The sequence below is a fragment of the Peromyscus leucopus genome, chromosome 5 (genome assembly GCF_004664715.2).
Source record: "Peromyscus leucopus breed LL Stock chromosome 5, UCI_PerLeu_2.1, whole genome shotgun sequence".
Lineage (NCBI taxonomy): Eukaryota > Metazoa > Chordata > Mammalia > Rodentia > Cricetidae > Peromyscus > Peromyscus leucopus.
The window spans coordinates 65,207,182-65,233,444 of record NC_051067.1 but is presented as its reverse complement, the minus strand read 5'-3'; the positions used below and the strand labels follow the sequence as shown (position 1 = coordinate 65,233,444).

The following is a 26,263-nucleotide window of genomic DNA, read 5'->3' as shown; positions in this document are numbered from 1 at the left end:
GGCAACAAGAACAGTTTGTTGAGAATTAATAGCAGCTAGACTATTCCCAGTGCTTCAGGAAGTAAAGCGGGCGGGGGGGGGGGTCATGAGTTTAAGGACAGCCGGGCTACGTGGTGATACCCTGTCTCAAAAAAGAAAAGCCTGAAACGGAAGAACGGAAGGCGAGGGTGAGTGGGCTGGACAGACAGGAACAGTTCAGTTCCTTTGCTACACCATGTAGCTTTGGACCCCCAGGAATGTGGGCACTGTGGAATGCCAGGGAGACTCGCCTCCGGGCCGCTTCCTGACTTCCTATGTGATATGGACAAGTTACCTAATCAGGCTGTGGTTTAGTGGCCCATGGAGAGGCTCTGAGTTCCAGCCAATCACTGCCAGGGCAGCAGGACCACAAGACACCTGGGGTTGTAAGCACCCTGAGGTCTTCCTATCACAGTGGACAGTTGTTTAGCATTGTATTTTGATAAAGCAGCAATTATTCTTTCTTATGAAATAGGTCTAATGTATATTTCTAAAGATTAAACTTTGAGCCACAGTGTGGTATTGGAGAAATGATAATTTCCCTCTGTCAGTCACTCTTGCCATTAAAATAGTGCAAGAGGCTGCCGGTGTAACCCCACCTGGAGGCACTTGGCTGAAAAAGCTTTGTATAAATGTCAATCAAATTAGATTCTAATAAGATAAAGGACTCTAGCAGAAGTTTTCTTCCTTTAACAATATTTTTATTTATCCTTTGAAATTCTCCTAAATGTACACATTATGTTTTGATCACATCCACCCCTCACTTGCCTTCCCAACCCCCCTGACGGATGTCCTCCACCATGTACCCCTCCCAACTTTATACCCTCTTCTCATCTTCTTCTTCTTCTTTTTAAATAGCTCACTAAGTCCAATTAGTGCTGCCTGCATGTGCCACAAGTGTGCAGTGGCATTCACTGGAGCATGAGTAACATACTAGTGGTGACATCCCACCCCCCAAAAAAAACCCTCTCCCTGCTGCACCTATCAACTACAATAGCTCCTCTGCCTCCCTGGCTTTTAGCATTCGTCTCTTCCCCAGATAAAGAAATGTCCCATGAAGACATTCGTTAATATGCATCTTTCCGGTCTCTGAAAACTAAAGAGCTACATCTCCATGACCCCATGATCACAGCTTGTGATCCGTTTGCACGTTGGAAAGACCGAAGAAAGCCCATCTAAAAGCAATCAAGTGACGACAGCTCCAGACACCTGGCTATGTAGTTCTTGATGAATTTCTCGTTGTTGGGTTCAAACAGATAAAAGTGATCACCTGGCAGCGTGTGGACATCAGTCTTCCCACTGGTCATGTCTTCCCAGCCTAAGAAATATACAGAATTTTATTCAGCAATAGATGGCCTCAGCCAATGACAACAAAAGACTTACTTCCAGGTATTATTTCACCAAAAGCTGACACTCAGTGATAGAGTTACTTCCCGGGTCTCAGGTTCTCTGTATCCTGTGTTGTTTAATCTCTTTATGACCTATCAGTTGTCAGTGGTGTGACCTGTATCTTAAATTTTACAGGAGACCAACATCTCTTTGTTTACACCCAGCAAAACCTGGGCTGGTTTTTCTATCTGTTTCAGTGACTACTGGTTGACATTTGCTGAGAACCATCCAATGCCTATTTCAACAAAATTCCCAGAATTATAAAAGCAATTTCACCTTCTATGTCCGTTACCGTATCTTCAGATCCAATAAAACATGTTATGTCCCGAGAAAGAAGGGCTTCTGAGGGTGTGTCGAAGCTGCAAAGTGAACGAGCTCATTTGTCATTTCATCCTTTGCATTCCAGTCTTTTCCTCTCCCTGGCTTCACTGAAATGAAACAGGGTGTATAGCCTTGCTTCTTGTCTGTCTTCCACTAGTCCCCACAAGGAAGATGTTCACAGGGAATGTCTCTCCACTAGAAATGATCTGAGGTTCATGGGGGCCAGACTGTTTTCCAATCATGAAGTGAGTGCTAGACTTGAATGTAACTTTTAGAAATGTATACAGAAAAGGAGAATTTGCTTGGCAGCCTGGTCAACAGACTTGACACAGCTGGAGAGAGAATCAGTGAACTTGAAAATGGTCATATCTCAAAATTCCAAGAGCTGGAGAAGCACCACAGTAGTAGAACACCTACTTAGGCTGCACAAAGCCCTGGGCTCTGTACCTACCATATCAACGACACCTTTTCAGTTGACAAGTGTAACTGACACAGTGTGATATTTTGATAGCTAGGAAGAGTATAGTGATTAAGGGAAGCTATACACTATCTCACATGGTTACTTCTTTTGATGGTGTGAACATTTAGAAGCTGCGGTCCTATTAGCAACTCACCATGATGCCCAATGGATGTCAAAATTGTCTTCTCGACAACCGAAACCCTGCTCTGCCTAGTACCCCCCCCCCATTCCTCCCCTCCCTTCTGGCAAATGGAAACTTCCATTCTGCTCTCTATGTCTATCTGTTGACTTTTATAGATTCCATATATGTAAGGCTGTGTGGTGTTATCAGATGTATAATTTGTAAATATTTTCTCCAAATCTATACATCTCTTTGTTGATTATTTTCTTTGCTCTTTTTTTGGGATCATATAAAAAAATTCATCACCTAGAGAAAGTCAGGAAATTTCCCTTTATATTTCCTTCTAGAAGTTTTATAGCATCAGATCTATGGTTGCCTTTAATTCATTTTGAATTACATATATATAATTCATATGATGATTTTTGTACACATATAAACATATACTCTATATTATTGTATGATGTGTGTGTAAAGTAAAAAAAAATCCAGTTTCCTTCTTTTACTTTGGATATCCAGTTTCTCAAAACTCTTTATTAATTAAAAAGACTGTCCTGGGCCAAAGATGGCTGAGTGGGCCAAGATGCTAGCCACCAAGACGCTTCCGCCAAGCTTCATTACCTGAGTTCAATTTCTGGGACGCACATGGCGGAAGGAAAGAACCAGCTCCCCAAGCTGTCCTCTGACCTCCACTTGAACACTTTAGCATGCTCTACACTCAGCCCCCGCCCCCACTCTAAATAAACAAGGAGAATGTCCTTTTCCCCAGAGTATATTCTTGGCATTTTGCTAGTTAGCATAAATACATGACTGTATTTGTGAGCTCTCTAATTCTATATGTTAGTTGGTATGTCTCTTATTACATCCGCTCTATGCTGTTTCACTCTCTAAAGCTTAGTTTTCAATTAATACATTTTAAGAGTTTTTCTATTCTAAGGAAATCTTAGCATCCAGAGCTGGCTCACGTGCGCCTGCTCCTGGCAGCCTTTGCTATCCCTGAGAACGTGTCTTCTTACGTTACTGCTGGAACTGACGAATAAAAACGGCTAAATGAAGACAGCTGCACACCAACTGGTCTTTTTGTAACAAGAACACTTTAAAACACTTATCTTAGCGACCCTCAAGACTGCGACACATCGCTACCCACCGCAGCTGCCGTTGGCACGGAGTTCCCGCAGATCTGTCTGGCCTGCTTCCTACACAGTTTCAATAATTTTGGTCTTGATCCACCTCTCACTGATTTTTTTCAGACAATGTAGGAAGGACCTAGTTTATTTATCCACATATGGATATCTAGTTTGTCAAAACTCAGATACCTGCAGCTGCGAGGATTCATTTTTAGCCCTCTTTCCATTCCAGGGGTCTGCATCTGTTTTTAAGTTGCTTTCTTTCCTATGGCTCTATAGTATGATTTGAAGTCAGGTGTGGTGATACCACTCGAATTGTTTGGATGTTTGTTTGTTTTTGTTCAGGATTGCTTTGGCAATTTGGTCTTTTGTGCTCCCATATGAATTTTAAGAATTTTTCTTCTATTCCTATGAAGACTATCATTAGAATGTTAATGGGCACTAAATTGATTTTCTTAGATTGTTATTGCATACTAGCTCTTCAAAAATGTGTTCTCTCTCTTCTCTCTCTCTCTCTCTGTCTCTCTGTCTCTCTGTCTCTCTGTCTCTCTCTCTCTCTCTCTCTCTCTCTCTCATTCTGGCCTTTTTCAGAAACACAAAACAGCTTATCCTGGTGAGATGATCAATCAGATAGAAACAGTGAGAAGAGGATGGACCTGGAATATCTGTAGGGGTGGGTGGGTGGGGGATGGGAGGGTGACACTGTGAACTTTGTGGCAGACCGAAGAATGATGGAATTGTGGTGCTTCTCAAGATGACTGCCCCATTTTTATAACTGTCAACTTCCACTGGCAAGTAGCATGACACACACACACACACACACTGTCCCAATGCTAGTTCTGGGCTTTGCATAAGAAACAAATATGGCCAGGCAGTGGTGGCACACGCCTTCAATCCCAGCACTCGGGAGGCAGAGCCAGGCAGATCTCAGTGAATTGGGGGCCAATTTGGTCTACAGAGCGAGATTCAGGACAGAAATCAAAACTACACAGAGAAACCTTGTCTCGAAAAATACCAAAAAAATAAAAAATTAAAAAAAAGAGAGAAACAAATATGCTTTTAAAGGTCCTAGCCCAGGGAAGCCAGGCCTAGCCAGGCATGAGAATGCAGGAGGCTAAATGCTGACCCCAAAGTGATTTCTCTGGGGAAGCTAAGACTAGGAAGCCCCGCCCCCACTTGACTCAGGGTCTCAGGAAGGATTTGGCTTTTTAACATTTCAGTCTGATCAGAAAAACCAAGCATGGAGACAAATGCCCTCCAAGAGAAGGGGATGGAGAGGTGGTGTGGAGTTCTGCAATTCACTCACTGAACAGTGAACCTGGCCAACTTCTGCTCCCTGCTCTGTGCCTTCCACACTTAAGTAGCCCATCCACTCCTGCTGATACCTAGACTGGGAATTGTAATAGTTTATTCAATACATTTTATTATAAATATATATAAATGTATATAAATATATAAATATTTTTAAAGAAAACATCTGCCTGTCATCTTTCACAGATACAATTTCTGTGCCCAAAATCCATTCTAAGCTAGTCAAAATATCACAGGAGGCCTCAGAAGAAATGAACACCTTGCAACCTTTAGAATCTCACATACACAGTCTCTGTGAACTGCCAGTCTATATTTTTCTTTTCTTTTGGGATGGGGTTTTGAGACAGGGTCTTTCTGTGTAGCCCTGTTTGTTCTGGACCTCACTCTGTAGACCAGGCTAGCTTCCAACTCACAGAGATCCACCTGGCCCTGACTGTTGAGTGTTGGGATTAAAGACATGCACCACCACCATCTGGCTAATATTTTTTCTATAAATATCAACACAGAGAGAGAGGGGGGAGGGAGGGAGGGAGGGAGGAAATTACTTACACGAAGTTTTTCAAAACGATAACATCTGCCTTCAGAATGGGAATGTACTGACTGAGAAAATCCTTGTCATCTATGAGATGCTTGGGGGTGCCTCCAAAATTCTTAAGGTAGTATCTGATTTGTTCTTCTGACAGTTTGTTAATTTCAGGAACTTGAGGCCGGGATTTTGACTTGAAACATCAACAAACACAAGGCTGATCATTCATGAGACACGCTAGCCCCCAAACTCAAACCTGCCTCCTTAAATCAAAGAGGGAGAGGAAAGTGCCATAATAACCTTAGCATCAGAATGCCACTCCAATGGCATTCTCGATTTAGAATGCTAGGCCCGTTCCAGTCTGTACAGAGGAAGCAAAGAAGGTCGAAGTTGGCAAGAAGGGACCCGGAATCACGGAACTGGCTTCAAAAGCCACAGCTGATCCAAAAGTTTGGCATCATTTTAAGATTCTTCCCCAGCACTGATTGGTTCCTCTCCTGAAAGTTGATTAAGTTCCCAACTCAGACAACATGCTTAGGACGGAAAGCAGAGAAGGACAGCACCCGCTCAGAGGGGCAGAAACAATGAGCCACTACTCAGAAGCCGAAGTTCATTTCGGAGGGACCACGAGAAATACGGGGAAGGATCTCAGGGGTTTTCAATAGCACATGGTATCCACGTCTTCATCCCAAAGGAGCACAATGACTCAGTCATCAGTACCCCATTTCCCTCTTTTCCATCCCCCCACCCAAAGAAAACCAGAGCACTTACGTGGGGGGCGTATGCACTGGACACGAAGAAGTGCAGCGGCTCCATTTTGTGTTTCTCCTTGAGGCGCAGTGCGGTCAGAAAGGCAATGTAGGATCCCAAACTAAACCAGGGAAGAGGTCAACGTGACAAACAGGGGTGGGCAAACCTCACGGGGACCAGGTGTCACAAGCACAGCGGCGACCGAGGGTCGGGCAAAAGCTAAGTGGCTGATAACTGGCTTGTAAAAAGTATATGTCACATAGTAAGAGTTCCAGGGCCGAGAGACAGCTCAGTCAGGAAAACACTGGCCGCACATATGTGCTGACCCAAGTTCTGATCCCCGGAACCAATGTAAAAAGCTCAGTCCTGCTGCTCAGGCCTGAAATTTCAACAATGCAAAAATGAGGGACAAAAATAAGAAGATCCCTGAAAGATGTTGGGCCTGCTAGCTTGGCGTATGTGGCCAGGTTTCAGGCCACCTGGAGATCCCCACCTTGAACAAAAGATGGATGGGGACTAAGAGCCAACATTCAAGTTCATTCTCCGACTTTCCCGTGTATTTCCTCCACCACATACACCCATCCATTCACACATACACATGTGTACACACATACACATACACACACACACACACACACACACACACACACACACACGGGTCGGGGGCAGGGGACTTGCTCTCTCTTGAAACTGATGGTCAGGTATTTGGCTACAGTAGTGGGCAGTTGACTAACACAAGGAATGGCTTAATTTCTGTTTCTTTTCTCCGCTAAAGCTGCATGTTACTTTGTTCTTACGATACATATCAACAGTTCTCAAACTGTGCTCTGGGGGCACCCAGGGACTCCCAAGACCCCATCTGTGCTGGCTAGTTTTATGTCAATTAGACACAAGCTAATGTCACTTGAGAAGAGGGAACCTTAATTAAGAAAATGCCTCCGTAGGGCATTGATAGGGGAGGGCCCAGCCCGTGGTGGCTGGTGTCTCCCCTGGACGGCTGGTGCTGGGTTCTATAAGAAAGCAGGCTGAGCAAGCCATGGGGGGAAGCCATGTAAGCAGTGCTCCTCCATGGCTTCTGTATCAGCTCCTGTCTCCAGGTTCCTGCCTTGTTTGAGTTCCTGGCCTGGCTACCTTCAGTGATGGACTGTAGTGTGGAAGTGTGAGCGGAATAAACCTTTTCCTTCCCAAGTTGCTTTGGATATGGTGTTTCGTCACAGCAATAGTACTCTAAGACACCATTCGATGACCTATGAAGTCAAAAGTATTTTCCGACCAATACTAACATGTTATCTGTAGCGCCAGTGAGATGGCTCAGCAGATACCAGCACTTGCTACATAAGCCTGATGACCTAATTTGATCTCTGCCTCTCACGGTGGAAGGAAAGAAACAACTTCTGAAGGTTGGCCTCTGACCTCCACATTCACACCACGGCACACGTGTCTTGCACTTACGCACACCACAGTTCTTTGTGATCACTATTCATTTAAAATGTTTATCTGCTTTTAATTATGTGTGTGCACGTGCATCTGTATGGGGGTATGCTCACGTTAAGTGCAGGCGCCTATGGAGACCAGAGGCATCAGATTCCTAGGAGCTGGAGTTACAGGCAGTTGGGAACTGCCTGACAGGAGTGGTGGGAACCCAACTCAAGTCTGAAGCAAGAGCAGTGTGCCCTGTTTACTGCTGAGCTCTCTCTCCAGCCTCGTGATCTCTATTCATTTCATCACCGTAGGTAAGAACTACTCCTTCCAGTTTCATGGAGGTGGAAACTAGTTTAGAAGCCTAAGAAATTTGCCCAAGGTCATGGCCATGTATCTTCGAGGGGGTCTGCAATTAGGTCTATGCCCTTGGGAAGTAAATACTATTTCTGTATTTTTTTTTTTAAAGATTTATTTATTTATTATGTATACAGAAGAGGGCACCAGATCTCATTACAGATGGTTGTGAGCCACCATGTGGTTGCTGGGAATTGAACTCAGGACCTCTGGAAGAGCAGTAGGTGCTCTTAATCTCTGAGCCATCTCTCCAGCCCTTGTATTTTTTAATTAGAAAAGTAAATAGAAGCTTCTGGTAGATTCTTCATTTTAGGAGTAACTCCTACACAAATTAGAGAACTGTAAAAGTTTTGATTGGAGATAATTACTCAACATTCTGTTTAACCAGGAGAAGTTGTATCTCACAAAACACAAAACACACACACACACACACACACACACACACACACACACACGCACACACACACTTGTGGTTAAAGAACCTCTCTAGGGCCGTGCATGTGATAGGCAAGTGCTCTATCATGCCCATCCTAAACCCCACACATGCTGTGTACAACAAAATTGAAATACCTGTGGCCAAAAAATGCAAATGCTTTATCCTGGATGATGGGGAGCAGAGCAGACACAATTTCATCAGCTATCTGGTAGATGTCGCTTGCAAATGGTTCATGAAGTCGAGTTTCTCTTCCAGCCAGCCTTACAGCATGAACTGGAAGTTAAGAGACAAGTCACTCACACACAAAGAAGACCCTGAGATGCTGTAAACAGGTTAACACGGATGGATGAGATGCCTTGCTGTTGTAAAAGACCTTATATTTACATGATGCAACTAATTTCAAAGAAGCAAATAATCGTGGTCAAACTCGCCATGATGGCTGTGAGGTCAAGCTTGGTTGTTACTTGATTGGATCTGGGGTCCACTAAGAGACATACTTCTGATGGGCATGTGACAGTATTTCCTCTGTGGTTCCTGCCTGAATTCCTGTTTGAGTTCTGCCCTGACTTTGCTCAACAATGGACTCTGATCAGGAAGTATAAACTAAATAAACCCTTTTCTCCCCAGGTTGCTTTTTTTGTTTTGTTTTGTTTTTGTTTTTTCAAGACAGGGTTTCTCTGTGTAACTTTGGCGCCTTTCCTGGATCTTGCTCCATAGACCAGGCTGGCCTCAAACTCACAAAGATCCGCCTGCCTCTGTCTCCCGAGTGCTGGGATTAAAGGCGTGCGCTACCACCACCCGGCTCCCAGGGTGCTTTTGATCATGGTCTTTATCACAGAAACAGAAAGCAAACTAAACAGGCCTCATCTCAAATAAATGAGGGTACTTACGACGACGATGTCATTAAAATCCATTCATGCATGGAAATCAGGGGGTTTCTTCTTCTAGTGAATGAACAATTTGAGAGCTGAGGTAAGTATGGCTGGAGCCACAAGAACAGGATTCAGGATTTGTGTGTGTGTGTGTCAGGGGGGAGTTCCAAGATAGGGATTCTCTGTGTAGTCCCAGCTGTCCTGGAACTAGCTCTGTGGACCCGGCTGATCTCAAACTCACAGAGATCCGCCTGCTTCTGCCTTCCGAGTGCTGGGATCAAAGGCATAGGCCACCACTGCCCAGAAGGATTTGAAATTCTTAAGGGGACAGAGAAAAGCTGGGGAGACAGTTCCAAGGAGACACCTTATAAAGAGAAAATGTCTGAAGAAAGGGAACATTCTATAGACACATGAAAATACGAAAGCGTAAGAAGACTATAGAATCAGCAACCAACACAAACCAGGTGCCAATGTTTTCCCTAAGCTGCACTTCACTGTATCAACACAAGAGGGCACTAGCAAAGTACCACCCCATCCCCAGCCCTGCTGTTTAGGAGGAAAACCCAACGTCAAGGGCAACACCTAACACAGAATACAGAAAAGGTAGATCAGACATCTCTGGCCAGTGAACATATTTACTAAGGAACTCATGGAGGAGAAAAAACAATGCTCCCAAGTGAATTAACTCCAGTAAAAAATGGAAAAATAATCACTGCAATTTGAACATTTAAAATGCTGACTAGAAAGAGACAAATAATTGCACAGATTGCCAGAAAAAAAAAATTGAATAAAAAGACAAAAGTTATTCTAAAACTGAAAAAGAAAAATCCTTTCCTTGTGATAAGACAGGGCAAAGCATTTGTGGATGTAGGGAACAGGAATGAAGGAACTAGGAGAAGGAAGGAAAACAAAGGGGCGTAAAGGGGGCTGGAGAGACAGCGCAGCTGTTAAGAGCACCGGCTGCTCTTCCAGAGGACCCAGGCTCGATTCCCAGCACCCGAACAGGGGCTCATAACCATCTGTAACTCCAGTCCTACGGGAGCCAACACCCCGTTCAGACTTCCATGGGTACACAGACACCCATACAAATAAAATAAAAAGACATCTTAAACCAAAAGGAAGATGGAAAAAAAAAGTCATGGAAGTCAGAAAAACTCGTATCATGAGAAATCACGTAAAACTTCTCTGGAATAAGACGGGGACCTTCACAGAGAAGGAACACCCGGGTCCTCAAGATGGCTCAGAGCGTAAAGGCAACTTCTGCCTGATGACTTGAGTTTGACCCCAGAACCCACGTGTTAGGAGAGAAGTGACTCCTGATAATTGTCCTCTGACCGCCACACAAGCTCTGCTGTGGGTGCACTCCCCAAAAATAATTGTTTAAAAAAATTAAAAACAAAAGAAGCCTTCTTCAGTGATTGCCTGGCATCTAAGATCATGCTTCTAGGTACTGAGAAAACTGACTCCTGACAGTTAAGTTACGATGTTAGATCTAGGGGCTAGAAATATAGTTCATTTAGTAAAGTTCTCGGTGTGCTTTGCCAGCCAGGCAGCAACCCAGGATCCATGGGACTCGCTGTCTATTGGCACAGCCTAATCAGTGAACCCCGGGTCCTAATGAGAGACCCTGTCTCAAAAACAAGGGGAACCGTTCTGAGGAACAACCTAAAGGTTGACTTCTGGCCTACACACACACACACACACACACACACACACACACACACACACACGAGCACATGTTGGAATTTAAAGATAGAAAAATTAAAAAAAAAACTCAAATTAATACATCACTTATAAGAGAGAGACAATCAGGGTGGTGTTTGACGTTGCTGACAAATTTGAAGCTGGACAACAGCAAAGCAAACGCTTCAAGGACCTCAGGTAGCACACAGACAGCAGTAACGCATGCCCAGTGTGCGAACGGGTTCTGCAGAGGAAGGCTGTAGCGAGAGTTCGTGCAGAGCTCTGCCACTGGTTTGATTCCAGAGTGTTAGCTCCTGGCTTTGATCTGCCTTTTCCACTGCTGCCTTTTGTGTCAGGTACCTTCCCTTTGAAGTATGTGAATCTTACCTGAGAGTTTCCTAGAGGCTCAAAATCTATGCAAGACTTGGTTGTGAGAGGACTCAGAAAACTGAGATGTCCTGTGACTGAGAATTGCTTTGGCATTTGTCTCTTTGGGGAGCTTAGGATAGGAGGTTTTGGTATGTGGAAATTGACGCAATAAAGGTGTAAATTATGTAACAATAAAAAAAAAGCCTTTTGCGCCGGGTGGTGGTGGCTCACGCCTTTAATCCCAGCACTCGGGAGGCAGAGGCAGGTGGATCTCTGTGAGTTCGAGGCCAGCCTGGTCTACGGGGCGAGAGCCAGGACAGGCACCAAAACTACACAGAGAAACCTTGTCTCAAAAAACAAAACAAAACAACAACAACAAAAAGCCTTTTGCAAAGCTACACTTGGTCAGTTCGCCAGAGGCTGACTCCCCTGTGGCTGTGAAGGCTAAAATTCATCCTAGAGTGACCCAGTTTCTTCCAGGGACTGGCGTGAACTGAACACAACAGCAGGGACCTGACTGGTCTAAGCAGTATACTAAAACAGGCAGCGCCTGCTCAGTTTTCATTCTTTATTTATTTGGAGGGTTATAGTTTCAAGAAAAGACTTTTATTTTAGATGGTGGAATACCACATGACCAAGTTCTATGTTGTAATAGAAGAGTTTCTGCCGGTTGGTGGTGGCACACACCTTCAATCCCAGCACTCAGGAGGCAGAGCCAGGAGGATCTCTGTGAGTTCAAGGCCAGCCTGGTCTACAGAGCGACATCTAGGGAAGGCACCAAAACTACACGGAAAAACCCTGTCTTGAAAAAAAACAAAGAAAAGATCAACAAAAAGTAGAGTCTCACTTGACATGCAGTGATTCTGAAAGAGTTGGGGAAGTCAACCAAAATATAAATGGAGGGTGTGGTAGCTGATTTTGGTTATCAACTTGACGCATCTGAAAAGGGGGACCCTCCACTGAGGATTTGCTTTCATCACACTGGCCCGTGGGTGTCTCTGTGGGACATTTTCTTGATTGCTAATCACTGTAGCATGGCTCAGTCCAGTCTGGACAGTACCATTCCTAGGCATGTGAGCCTGGGCTGTACAAGAAAGGTAGCTAAACCTTGTTCTGGGCCTGGGAATAAGCCAGGAAGTAGCTTCACTCCGGAGGTTTCTGCCTCCAGTACCTGCCTTGGCTTCTCTTGGTAATAGATTATAGAGTCCTATAAGCTAAAATAAGCCCTTTCCTCCCCAAGTTGTTTTTGGTCATTGTGTTTATCATAGCAACAGGGAGCAAAACAGAACAGAAGCTTAATATAAAGATATAGATGGAAATAAGAAGAAATCACGGGTTGTGTTTTAATCTCTGACAAGGTACCATTTGGAGACAGAAAACATCAAACAACCACAATGGACTCAGTGGTTCTAAAGGCTACATGTCACATAGCAATTGCCTCTAGATTAAAATGTTCCATCCTGGAGAAGGTCAGCAACTCACAAGTCTCATAAAGTTCCTTAAACTTGCAAGACTCAGAAGGCCTGTCCCAGAGGTTCTATAAACAGTTACTGTTGCTAGGAAGAAGAGACTTTTAAGCCAGCAGAGTTCCCTGTGAGCCACAGAGGGAGCCCAGATATGCAGCTTTCATCATTTATGTTGCAATGAGTGTTTCGGTAACATGTTATGCATGTTCTAGAAAGTAACCTCTCACACTCATGTAAGTAACTTCCCAAAACTCACTAGCTGATTAAATTAGACTTGGGTGGAATTTTTTATTGGATCTGACATTAGTTTACATCTCTCCAGGAAAAGTCACAAGCCACTAAGATTCTTTTTTTCCCCCCTGAGACAGGGTTTCTCTGTTTATAGCCCTGGCTACCCTGGAACTCTGGCTATAGACCAGGCTGGCCTCTAATTTATAGAGATCCACCTGCCTCTGCCTCCCAAGTGCTGGGGCCAAAGGCGTGCACCATCACCTCCTGGTTGCCACTAAGATTTTTAATGAATAAATAGCCTCAGTTACAAATGTCTATTCACTGCATTCATTTTTGTAACATAGACATACAGGATGTGCAAGAAAAAGAGACAAGTGCACCATTGAGAGTTCACATGTGAAATGGAGAAAAAGATAAACTTGACAATGTAAATCTTGTAGCTATATAATAAAATTTGTACTTGATATAGAGAATGTATATATTCACAGCCACAGAACACCTGTGACCACTCATCATAGTGAGGAGGAAAAAATATCACAGAAAATCCCACAAAGTGGAAGCAGAATCATGAGAAGGAAGCCCAGGCTGAAGTCTCCTGCAGCTGAGAAAGTTAACACTGAGAGTCAATATGTAATTTTGCAAGACTTTCTCGCTTGTTAGAACCCGTTTTATGATTTGGGATGAGCTACAAGTTCCAATGGCAAGAATTTGTCTGTCATTCATTTTATGACTTATTAAGTTGTGAAATTTAAGCAAAGAAGGGCAGGTCGAGTTAGGTGGATGAGTCACTTTAGCAGAAAGATTGGGTCCATGAGATGTGTTGAAGAGGACACACTGGGGATCTTTAAGTGGATTTGTCTTGGGTTTTCTCAGAAGTGCTTGAGGCAGCAGACACAGTGGCCTTGCTACTCCTCCAGAGGACCCAGGTTTGTTAGACAGTACCCACACTGTGCCTGAGGACAATTTGAGATCTGATGCTCTCTTCCAGTCTCCATGAGAACTGTACGTACATGGTGTACATACCTACATGCAGGCAAACACTCATGTACATTTTAAAAATACAATAGTCTTTTAAATTACCTTTAAAATACAAAATTAGAGACCTTGGTCAAAAATAAAGAGATAATCTAGGGCTGGAGAGATGGCTCAGAGGTTAAGAGCACTGCCTGTTCTTCCAGAGGTCCTGATTTCAATTCCCAGCAACCACATGGTGGCTCACAACCATCTGTAATGAGATCTGGTGCCCTCTTCTGGCATGCAGGCATGCATGCAGATAGAACACTGTATACATAAATAAATAAATCTTTTAAAAAAAAGAAAGGAAGTACAGAAATAATCTAAATATGTCAAAATGTAATATGTGAAATGCCTGATAGTTTGTTATATGACCAGCCTTCTGCTTGTGGCCATTGAGGACTTTCTAAAATCTTCATTCTGTCTTCCGAACTGACTGGACTGGACTGGTTTACAGCCCGCCCTCGGTGTAAACAGGTTCCAGCTGTCCCACTCCTGGGTGTGTACCCCACAGGCTCCAAGCGTACCCCTCTCAGGAACACTCACACATTAGTGTATTTTTCAGCGCCATTCACAACAGAAAAACTGTAGAACCAACCCGGGTGTTCAGCAAAAGAGTAACGGAAAATAAAACGTGGTCTGCACACACAGTGGGAACATTTTCCATAAAGTGGGAAGTCGTAATGTTTGTGGGAAAATGAATACACTGGGGATAAGCATGCTCAGTGAATTCAGCTGGCCTCAGAAGACACATAGCGCATGTTTTCTCCCATTTGTGATTCTTTGTTCTGTGTAGATATGGAAAACCACACATGTATCTAAATCATACATGTCTCCACAGCAGCAGTAGAATTTCCTACTGGAACAAAGTAGGAATTTTGTTTGGGGTTGGGGGAGGAACAAAGGTAGAGGATATAAAAGGGAATATGCATGACCTACAAAATAGACTTGCATGAGAGCTTAAAATACCAGTTATTTAAAGAGAAGTACCTTGTAGTATATCAACACTTACCAAAAACAGAAACAAAGGTAGGAATTATGAAGCTACACACACAGGTCAGTGTTCAGACATCTGGGAACAGCGAGGAAGGGAGGGCTGAGAATTCTGTAACGAAGGAACTGAGTTTTTCCAGTTGCCTCCTGGATTAGAGCTGTGTCCGTGATTTTGTACAGTGCAGAATTCTCAATCCTGGCTGAAATGTACTTTCTAAACGTGTGTGTGTGTGTGTGTGTGTGTGTGTGTGTGTGTGTGCGTGCGCGCGCGTGCTGGAGGACCATTTCTGGTGTCATCCTCGGCAGTTTGACCTACCTCCTCTGAGACAGGGTGTCACCTAGACTTTCTTGCTGTGGACCTCAGGGATCCTGCTGTTTCTTCTGCCCCAGCACGGGGATTACCAGTGTGTACCACAAAGCCTGCTATTTTTAGGTGTGTTCTGGGGATAAAACTCAGGTCCTAGTGCTTGCAAGGCAAGTGTGCTCTAACTCAGCCATCTGGCCAGCTCCTGAGACCTACTTTTAAGAGAACAAAAAGCCACATTGTGTGGGCATTCTCACAGAACCAGAGTACAAAATTGCAACACAGAACCGTAAACAATCCTAAATTAGAAGGGCAAGATTGCAGCAAGAACATAAAACTTTCTCACTTGTCTTTTTAAATCATTTGACTACACTAAATATGTCAAGATATTAAGAGGACAGAGGTAATAGCCAGGGGTGGCGGAGGCAGGTGAATTCCAATGAGTTTGGGGCCAGCCTGATCTACATAGTGAGTTGTAGGCCAGCCAAGGCTACATAGTGAGACCTTGTCTCAAAGACAACAGCAAAAGGAGAACAAAGTATAGGTAATCAAGGCATGGTGATTCACATCCGTAATTCTCAGCACTCAGAGGGATGGGAAGGAGGGTCATGAATTAGTAGCTGTCCAGAGTAACATAACAAGACTCCTATCTTTCTATGTATGTATGTATGTATGTATGTATGTATGTATCTATCTATCTATCTATCTATCTATCTATCTATCTATCTATCTATTTTTAGGTAGGAATTTACAGAGAGAGAAGATGGCAGATTCTAGACACCCAGAACATACCCGAATCTCCACAAGTCTGAAAGATAACAAAAAGTGCAGAGCTGTAGGGAGGGATGGGTAACATGGAGTATACAGCACAGGAGTATGACTGTAAACAATACAGACAGACTAGGTGAGACCCAGAAACCTTAGATCTCTACAGTGAACACAGGAGTCTAACATCAGACAGCATGGTAGAGAGGGAAGAGACATTTCCCCAGTGAGACATTAGCGAATAAGAAACAGCATGGGTCACAGTCTGTAAAATGTAGTTTAGCAGAGGTATCTGTGACCCGTGCAACAGGAGCTGCAAAGGTCCCCTGTGCTTCCAGCACGCCCACTGACACTACAATGAAGAACACTCTGAGTCTTTCCAGCAAATCCTTCAGCAGGAGCCCCTGGGTATAGACCTCTCAAGTACCAAAAGCCACTCTTCTCCACTAGGTAAGTGGGTGATAGCCCAAGACTCAGGAGACTGGCTGTGCCCTCCACACCGCCTTGTAGACACTCTGCTTTGGGAAGTGTGGACCAAGCTGAGAGGGGAGTAGAGGGTGCTTACAGCTGGGGACTGAGGCCCTTACCTCCGGGAAGGGGATCAAGGAGAACGGCACACAACATGGAACAAGGGTTGGAGCTGAGACTAGCGCGGCCAGGAACTGAGAGTACAAGTCTGTCCCTGCTCTATCAGCAGAGCCTGATTCAGCTTGATCACTTCTGATCCTCAGACTCCCAGAGATTGCAAGTGGAAACACCGTGCTTGGGCATTTTCCACTCCCGTGACCACAAAGGCAGAGTGTTGATGTCAGGCAAAACCCAAGTAACTGGTCCTCCATGTTGGCTAATAACAACAGCCCAAGGCAGCCCCTACACACCCCTGTAGCTCTGTGGGAATAAATATGGAGAACTCTGACAGGAAGTCAGCCTGGCTGTTACAATAGTGCACACCTCAGCAGGGTGGAGTACAATCTGCAACAGTCCTTTGGCTCTAACTTGTGTGCCTCCTAAACCAAGTAAACTTCAAAGAGATGTTGGCTGTGGGAAGGCATGCCATCCAAACCCTCTTTCTTTTCAGCAAAGGAATAATAATGTGGGGTTTTTTTCTGGCTCTGTATTGTTTCTACTGAGTTTTCCCTTCACTGTTCTTTCTTTAAATTCAGAAATTTCTTTTTTTTTTTAAACTTTTTAAAATTTTTACTTATATTTTATGTGTGAGTGCTTTGCATGCATGCCTGCATGTCAGAAGAGGGCACCAGATCTCATTACAGATGGTTGTGAGCCACCATGTGGTTGCTGGGAATTGAACTTGGGACCTCTGGAAGAGCAGCCAGTGCTCTTAACTCCTGAGCATGCTCTCCAGCCCCTCACTGTTATTTCTTATACCTTCATTTTGTAATCTTTCCCACCTTGATTCCCTTTGTTTCTTTTCCCTCTCTCCATTTCTCTTCTAATTTAATTATTAATGCTTTCACCTTTACTAATTTTTAAACTCCTAGTTCACCTGAGAATTATTCTCACTCTTTTTTCCCTAGTTGCTTGTTGGAGATGTAGCTGATGTCTTTAGTTATTTTTCTATCACATTTAGACATTGGCCTTGTTTCTCAATTGTCATTATTGAGATCGACATTGTCTCCTCTGAATGGCAGTGAGGACTGAGACCTAAAACTGAAAGTAACACACATACCAAAAGATGCCCAATTGCAATGTAGAAATTGAATAAATAGGAAAGGCAAGGCAATCCGACTTTTAAAAAAGCTTGTAACCCTCAGTAATTAAATCAAAATGTATCAAAATAGTTGGAATGTGTGGTGGTTTGAATAGGTATGCCCCTCCCCCATAGACTCATAGATTTACATGCTTGAATGCTTGGCCCATAGGGAATGGCACTATTAGGAGGTGTGGTTTTGTTGGAGGAAGTGTGTCACGGTGGAAGTGGGCTTTGAGGTCTTATGCTCAAGCTACACCCAGTACACAGTTCACTTCCTGTTGCCTGTGGATCAAGATGTAGAACTCTCAGCTACCTCTCCAGCACCATGTCTGCCTGTGTGCGGCCACACTTCTCGCCATGATAACAGACTAAACTTCTGAACTGTAAGGCAGCCCCAGTTGAATGTTTTCTTTTCTAAGAGTTGCCGTGGTCATGGTGTTTCTTCACAGCAGTAGAAACCCTGACTAAGATGGCATGCCAGACAAATACTTCCAAGTCTACTGCAGAAAAATGATCTCAAAGAATACGTACATAAACAGATGAATGGAGCAAGGAAGACAGTTCAAAGGAACACTGGTAATGATGTTGGAACTCTGCATGTGTGTGAAGTTTTGGAAACGAAAAAGGAAAAAACAAATAGAATAAATCAACAACAACAACAACAAAAAAAAACCCTCAGTAGAAAGCATCATCAATGAACATCAGTGATTGGAGACTGAGGTGTCATCCCATTCATTTAAAAATTTAAAAAGCAAACAACCATGATCAGAACTTTAAGAACTTCAGCACACAAGCAGGGGGCCTCTCCTAAGAAACTACGGAACATTTCAAGACCTAGGTTCAGACATGTAACTTTCTTATTTTTTTAATACAGATTTCTTCCTTTCTATTTTATTTTATTTTATTTTGAGACATGGCCTCTATTATGTATCTCTGACTGTCCTCGAACTCACAGAGATCCACCTGTCTCTGCCTCCCAAGTGTTGGGATTAAAGATGTGCACCACCACACCCAGCTTCTAAATATAACTTTCTTAATGCAACTCTAATACCTCCATGAATAACAGGAAATTTGACAAATGGGATTACATTGAAATAAAGTGCCCCTGCACTTCAAGAGTCTCCAGCTCCATACATTCTCCTGTAAATGACGACATTCAGGTGAGATGGCTTATCAGGTAAGGGCATTTGCCACCAAGTCTGATGATCTGAGTTCGATCCCCCACACCCACATGGTGGAAAGAGAGAGCTGAGTTCTGCAAGTTACCCTCTGACCTCTGGTTTCTGCCCATACATAGAGAGACAGAATAGGTTGACTCTCATTTCCTTCGCAGCACAGAAGCACTTCATTTTTTAATGTATTGAGGAAAAGAAGTACCCTACGCTTCCTCTAATATGTGGGATTTAGGATGGGAGATCCCCCACAAAAGCAAGTGGGAACTGTAAATGCTGTGGAAAGAGGGTGGAGGACTAAGAGAGGGTGAGAAGGGGGTGGGACATGATCAAAGAATTGTTCGCATGTAGGGAAGCACTGTAGTGGAGCCACACTGTACAGTTAAATCTAGACCAATTAAAGAAAGAATTGTTTTAGGAAGAAATCACAGGAGGGAAAACAGAACTGAAAGTCACCAAGAAGATGGGGCTGCAAGATAAAATCCACCGAGAACCCTAAGAAGTCAGATCAAGGATTGTGAACGGAAGTGCATGGAGAGGTGGCCCGACACTGAAGAGCATTTATGACCCATGGTGCAACGTCCCATGATATCAAAAATAATAGGGGAGGAAGACAGGTGAAAAATATATTTTTGAAGAAATAATGACTGAAAATTTCCCAGTTTAATAAAGGTTAGATCCACAAATCCAGGAAACCTAATGAACTCAAGTTTCTCTACATGGCTGCTACTGGGCTTCTTAACTTACTTAGATTAGGATGAACGTCAACATACCTTCCAGTAAGTCATTAATTGTTTGACCCCACTTGGCAAAATGAGCAGAGCCGCCTCCAGCCCAGGGAAAGCAAATCAGCCTAAAAACTGCATCGGGCTTTCGATACAAGCAGTTCAAAACATTTTCATTCCTAGGAGGAAAATTCAAATATATTTAGCATTACATGATGATACGGGATAAGAGTTCAAAATTGAATTAGGTGCGTTTTAATGATAATTCTCAATTTACCTACACAGTGCATGTGTTCAAATATGAAGAAATTACTTTCTTTTTCCGAGAAGCAAGGCCCCAAAGGTTTGAATAGTATGTTTTACGATTTGAATTTATAGGGACATAGATGGAACTCCTAGGGACACAGATGGAATGATGAAGTGTCTATGTGTTTTGTGCGTCCAGTAAAAATGATATGGCTATTAACTCAGACATACCTTCTTTCACAGTTGAGGAAATAGTTTTATTCAAACACTTCATAGGCTTCACTCTTAGTGTCTCCATTACTGAGACACTTCTCAAATCATCTACAAATTTTCCACAACATAAACTTTACTCTCTTTTTTTTGTTTTGTTTTGTTTTTTGAGACAGGATTTCTCTGTGTAGTTTTGGTGCCTGTCCTGGATCTCACTCTGTAGACCAGGCTGGCCTTGAACTCACAGAGATCCGCCTGGCTCTACCTCCCGAGTGCTAGGATTAAAGGCATGCACCACCGCTGCCCGGCAAAATTTTACTCTTTTATAAGTGTTTGAAAAACAAATACTTTTGAATCTGTGCATGGTGTCATTAGAAATTTTATACCAAGATCCAGCATTAAAAACAACTGATCTTAGGCCCTCTGAATAGGTGAGACAGTTGATTGGCTTGATCAGTTTGGGAGGCATCTAGGCAGTGGGACCAAGTCCTGTGCTCATTGCATGAGTTGGCTGTCTGAAACCTGGAACTTATGCAGGGACACTTGGCTTAGTCTGGGAGGAAGGGACTGGACCTCCCTGGACTGAGTCTACCAAGTTGATCACAGTCCTCGGGGGAGGACTTGTCCTGGAGGAGGTGGGAATGGAGGGTGGGCTGGGGTTAAGGGGAGGGCGTGGGAGGGGGGAGAATAGGGGAACCCATGGCTGATATGTAGAACTGAATGATATTGTAAAATAAAAAACATATATCACAAGAAAAAACAAAAAAACAACTGATCTTAAAAATTGATATTAGACAGCCATCCTGTATGGATGTATTTGTATTCTCCACAACGTAAACCTCTCTTGGCAAGTTTCCAAATTGATCCTTAAATTTCTTACAAAGATATGGAATTGTCCCAAATGAGAAACCATAAGCCATATGATAATGATTTTAAGTCTGTTTGTCTTCTTAAAAAGTATCAATATTATAGTTTGGGTTATAAGTGTCCCTCACAATTCATGTATTAAAGGCTTGGTCCACAACTGACGGTGTTAGTGGGAGCTGGAGGAACATTTGAGAAGTGGGAACTGGCAGAAGAAAGTGAGGTGACTAGGAGCATTCCACTGAAGGGGGTCTTGGAGTTTCGGCCTGCTCTTTCTCAGCCTTTTTCCTCTTCCTCTTCCTCCCTCCTAAGGGGTCTGTAACTAAACACCTTCACTCTGCCATGCATTCCCTGGCATGTCCACTTTCCTACAGGACCAACACAACAGGACTCAAGGACTATGGATTGAATTTGATATGAATGAATGTTTTCCGTGCATGCGTGTGTGCCACATGCATGCAGTCCCCACAGAGGCCAGGAGAGGGCATCAGAACTACTGGAACTGGAGTCATAGGTTCTGAGCGTTATCTGGGTGCTGAGCACTAAACCTGGCTTCTCTGCAAGAATGACAGTGCCCTTGACTGCTGAGCCACCCCGCCAGGCCCCCACTCAAATCTTTCCTCCTTTAAGTTTATGTTTTGACATTTGATCTTGATAAAAAGCAAAACTACAACAACAAAAAACCCAACCCCCCAAAAAAACACCAAAAACCCCACAACAACAACAATAAAACAAAAACAAAGACAAAACAAACAAACAAAAAAAAAAACAGATTGAGGTCTTTCTTCATACTCTGTTCTCATAAGGAGACTTTTAACTTTATAATAAAATAACTGAGAACATGCATACTGTGAGACACTTAATACATGGTCACGGGTGAAAGTTTCTTTGGGATAAAGATAGTTTTAAAAGAAAAAGAATTTTTTTGTATTGGGACTTGTCAGATATTACACCTAGGACTTCAAACATGCTGGGCAAACTCTCCACTACTGAGCTGCATTCCCAGCCAAGAAACATTGCTTGACTTACAGCTGAGCATTTAAAGTTAGATCAAAGTTTTTCCCTTTGAGAAAGAATGTTTCTTCCTGGAGCTGTGTTCACACTCATCAACCCCATCTGCACCGAACTCACAGAGACTAGCTGGACCCTGAATAGGAATTTCCCGGACACATAGCATCTCAAAAAATCCCAAAGCTGTTCAATCTAGGGATGAAAACCTTCTGTGGAGCCTGCCCTCAACTCAGTTAAAAACTACAGAAGAAAGGGACGACTTTTATGATTTTAATTTTTGGGGGGCTATAGAAGATTCTAGAAGAACTAACTGGGTCTAACAATTCTTTAAATTTTATTTATTTAATTTGGCTTTTTGAGGCAGGGTCTCTCTATGTAGCCCTGCTTGTCCTGGAACTCACTATGCAGACTAGGCTAGTGCTCGATTAAAGACATGCACCACCATGCCCAGCTTAAAAAAATGTTTTAAAGTCAAGATTCCATCTAATGATTTAACTATATATATTCTAATAGACAAAAAAAAATGTGTTAGGACAAGATTATCTGTGAGTTTGAGAGCATTGGGTGGGGGGTCTTTGAAAAATAGTACAACTTTACTAATACAAAATTAGGAACCAAACCTTTGACTCCCTAGTTTTTAAAAGTAAAACCATGATTTCTAGGCCAGCAGTGAGGACAGGGCCTGCCATTACTTGGTTTAAGTCAATGTCAATCTCCAGAATCCACTATGATGAGGCACTAATACCAATAGTGGCCGCATGGCCATTGGTTTAAGTCAATGTCAGTCTCCAGAATCCACTATGATGAGGCACTAATACCAACAGTGGCCTCATGGTCAAGCTCTCATGACAGGGTAGAGCCAATGGCTGGTCGCCGTGTGACTGAGTCTAGACTACAGAAGCATACCCACCCTGAGGAGGTTCTGCCTATGCCCCTCACATCCAGCCTCGTCTTGCCACTTTAAAGAGACACCCAAAGACCACCGACGACTGAATACACCTTCTTTTTCTCTTCCTTCTATGTTTTTATTTAAATCATCTACAACTTTAGAGTTGAGAGTGACCAGAGAAAGTATTTAATCCATTTGTACAGTGTAGTGATCAAGGCAGTAGAGGAAAGAAAGACTCGGATTTCAATCCTAAATACACCTCCTACCGCAGAGGACCATGCCTGAGGTTCCTCACTAGTTAGCTGTGAAAGCAAAGCACTAAGACTCCCACTTATAGTTTTAGGCACTTGTTATCTGTTACGTCTTAACAGCTGACAAAAATGAGACTCAAAGACACTAAGTTAGGCCGGCAGTGGTGGCACTCGGAAGACAGAGGCAGGAGGATCTCTGTGAGTTCAATGACAGCCTGGGCTACAGAACGAGATCCAGGACAGGTGCCAAAGCTACACAGAGAAACCCTGTCTCCAAAAACCAAAAAAAAAAACAAAAAAAAACAAAAAAAAACATTAAGTCACCAAACCAGTTAGTGATAAATCAGAATCAGAGCACGGATTCTGCTCATTAGTAAAGCTCTTTGTCTATTAACCCTTTCCCCACATTCTCCCCATCAACGTCACTAAGTAGCAGGAAGTAGGGCACATATCTGAGAAGCTTTGGATTAGGGATGGGGCAAGAATGGGTACTTTATGTTAGTGTGTTCTTCCAAACCCTGCAGGTTTTTCAGGCAAGCCAGAGATATACAATTTAACTCAAAAAGTGCTGCTGGGCGGTGGAGGCACACACCTTTAATCCCAGTACTCGGGAGGCAGAGGCAGGCAGATCTCTGTGAGTTCGAGGCCAGCCTGGGCTACAGAATGAGTTCCAGGACAGGAACAAAGCTACACAGAGAAACCCTGTCTCGAAAAACAAAAAACAAAACATGCTGCCAAGGGGCCAGCAAGATGGCCCAGTGAGTAAAGGCACCTGACGGCGAGCCGAATGACTTGAGCTTGATCCTCGGGACCCACATGATAGAAGAAAAGCAACGCTTGCCAGTTATCCTCTGACCTCCACATAGTCATAGTGGCACACACAATCATCAATCAATTCATTCATTAAATGTAAATTTTTGAAACTCCAAGTAAGTAGCATTTTATATACAAGTAATTGGTACCATCTTGCACTAAAAGCATTGGGCACCAAACTCAATTTCAGTGAAGAGTCTCTCTAAACTAACAAGGCAATCTGACCAAGTCGGGGTGCTGATGCACTGAAGATGTGGTGAGGGGAGCTAGGAGTTCCCAGAAGTAGCCTACCTGGTTCTCTTGTCATAATTTGCTGTCTCCATGCTGTGAGTTGATTAGAAATTGCTGTTCTCAGCAATCTGCTGTGTCCTTGAATTCAACTTGCCCCTAGGCATAAAAATCTCCAGTAAGCTTTATGTGCACAGAGTGACCAGAATTCCTTTAAACCCGTTGACTATGGTGGTCATTCCAAAACCTGCTTTTAAAAGGCAATGAAGGAGAGGAGGAGGGCAGGAGGAAAAGGAAGAAGTGGAGGAGGAAATGTATGGAGAAGAAGAGGAAGGAAGGGAAGACAGATCAGAGGCAGCACAGTTTATGGCAGCCTGGTGTTAGTGGCCTCTGTGTATCACTGCAAACATGAACCTGACTTTCAGATAATGTCCATGAAGGCAGACACTCATCCTTTTGAACAATTTAAACAGTGCCCAGGTCAGTAGATAGAAAACACTCGGAACCTACTGGGAAGTGGGAACAGAGACACTTGTTTTGAAAATGGATGTCTTAGCTTTCTGGGTATTTACAAAGTTTTGACCTTTTAAATAGTAAGAGAGTATTAGGAATTCTTTTAAAAGGAGTAGGGGGAAATTTATTACTAGATCTGATACTTTGACTACTTGGGTCCCCAAGATAACTAAAAACAAGATTAAAAAACAAAACAACAGCCAGGCTGTGGTGGCTCACACTTTTAATACCAGCACTCGGGAGGTGGATCTCTGTGAGTTCAAGGCTAGTCTGGTCTACAGAGTGAATTCCAGGACAGCCAAAGCTACATACAGAAACCTGGTCTCTAAAAACAAAACGAAGCCAAAACAAAACAAACAAAGACCACCACAACAGAAGACCTGGCGCCTCCACCTTCTCTTTGTGTCTACCTTCTTTCCTTTGGGTCCTACGCCCACCTGGCTGCATAAGCATTTAGCTGTATTAGCCATTCAGAGTGTCCATTTACAATCTGTGGCGAACTAAACCGCTTTATCTCCCTCCCAGGCTGACGGCCGCAAGAGTCATTGTTTGAAACCAGCAGTCTGTGGGTATCAGAACCAGCAAAGCCCACGGGACAGAATGGCAGCCAATCGAGGAGAACTAGATGCCAGTGAGGACTACTGGGAAGCAGCTGCAGCCATCTCAAGGGAGCCAGCTGGTCTGCTCAGCCGAATGCAAGTGACTTCTCGGAACTGTCCAGAAGAACCAGAATGGAGACGGTGAACAAGCACCCTCACCAGAACTCCCTGTTACCATGTCTCCCCTGCCCCAATTCTTCCTTTGTTTACACACCACACTCTGTCCACACCCTGAAGGCAGACATGGGGTCACTGGATCCCTTTGGTCCACATGAGTGGAATCTCCGTCCTCTGCCTTTCAGTGCCACTCAGTTCTCACTGTCGCTTTAGTTGGCACAGTGGTTTTGATAGTACAGCCTAACCTGTCTGGGCTCCTGAAACCCTGGGTTTTATCCTTAAGATTCCAGGAATGCTAGCATAAGACTCAGATAATGCCAGCATATCAAACTTCTAATCTTTTAAGCTTCCCTCATTCAGTAAAGAACATAAAGTTTACTGTAGTTTATCAACATATAAATGACGCATAATTAATAAGGATTTTTAAATGACTTACCTCCTAGGAGTCCCCTGAACCCCTGGCAGTCATGTTAAGCCTATGGTTTAATTCACAGCCTCAGTGGTGATCCTCAGGAATGTTGGGTAGAACTGAGACTCAGCCTTCAGCTAGGCTCCTTACGGCGGACAGGACGGCACTGAGAGAAACAGAGAACCTGCTCGCAGAGGGCAGAGAGCTAGCCTTTTATCTGTAAGGACTCAGAGTCATCCTAAGGTCTCAGATGACTCACCCTGATAATTCACTAGGCAGTCACTGACTCTGTGAGGAAGTTTTTGCTCCTTAGATAACAATATGAAATGCAGCTTGGCATGGTGCCTGCCTGCCATCCCAGCACACAGGAAACTGAAGTATAGTGACTGTGAGTGTGAAGTTAGCCAGAGCTAGAGGGAAAGATTATCTCCAAACAAAAGCAAAAGAGCTTTCTTTGAGGAGATCAAGCGTTCCTCGGGGCTCACATTTATGACTCAACAAATATTTTCCTAAAGTCAAATTCGGATGCATCATTTCTCAAGAGTGTCAGGATCCAAAGGCAAAGCAATAAGGATT

The 26,263-nt window shown here is 43.5% G+C and overlaps 1 protein-coding gene across 1 annotated transcript; it reads right to left on the bottom strand.

The window, feature by feature from the left end:
• Nucleotides 1–702: 702 nt before the first annotated feature.
• On the bottom strand, nt 703–26,010 carry Olah (oleoyl-ACP hydrolase). The gene is made up of 8 exons (XM_028895099.2): nt 25,715–26,010; nt 24,113–24,208; nt 19,586–19,716; nt 8,367–8,505; nt 6,042–6,141; nt 5,294–5,463; nt 1,684–1,766; nt 703–1,336 (listed from the first exon to the last, which is right to left on the bottom strand). The coding sequence occupies exons 2-8, from the start codon at nt 24,142–24,144 to the stop codon at nt 1,194–1,196; spliced, it is 798 nt and encodes a 265-aa protein (XP_028750932.1). The 5' UTR covers nt 24,145–24,208; nt 25,715–26,010; the 3' UTR covers nt 703–1,193.
• Between the last annotated feature and the right edge of the window lie 253 nt (nt 26,011–26,263).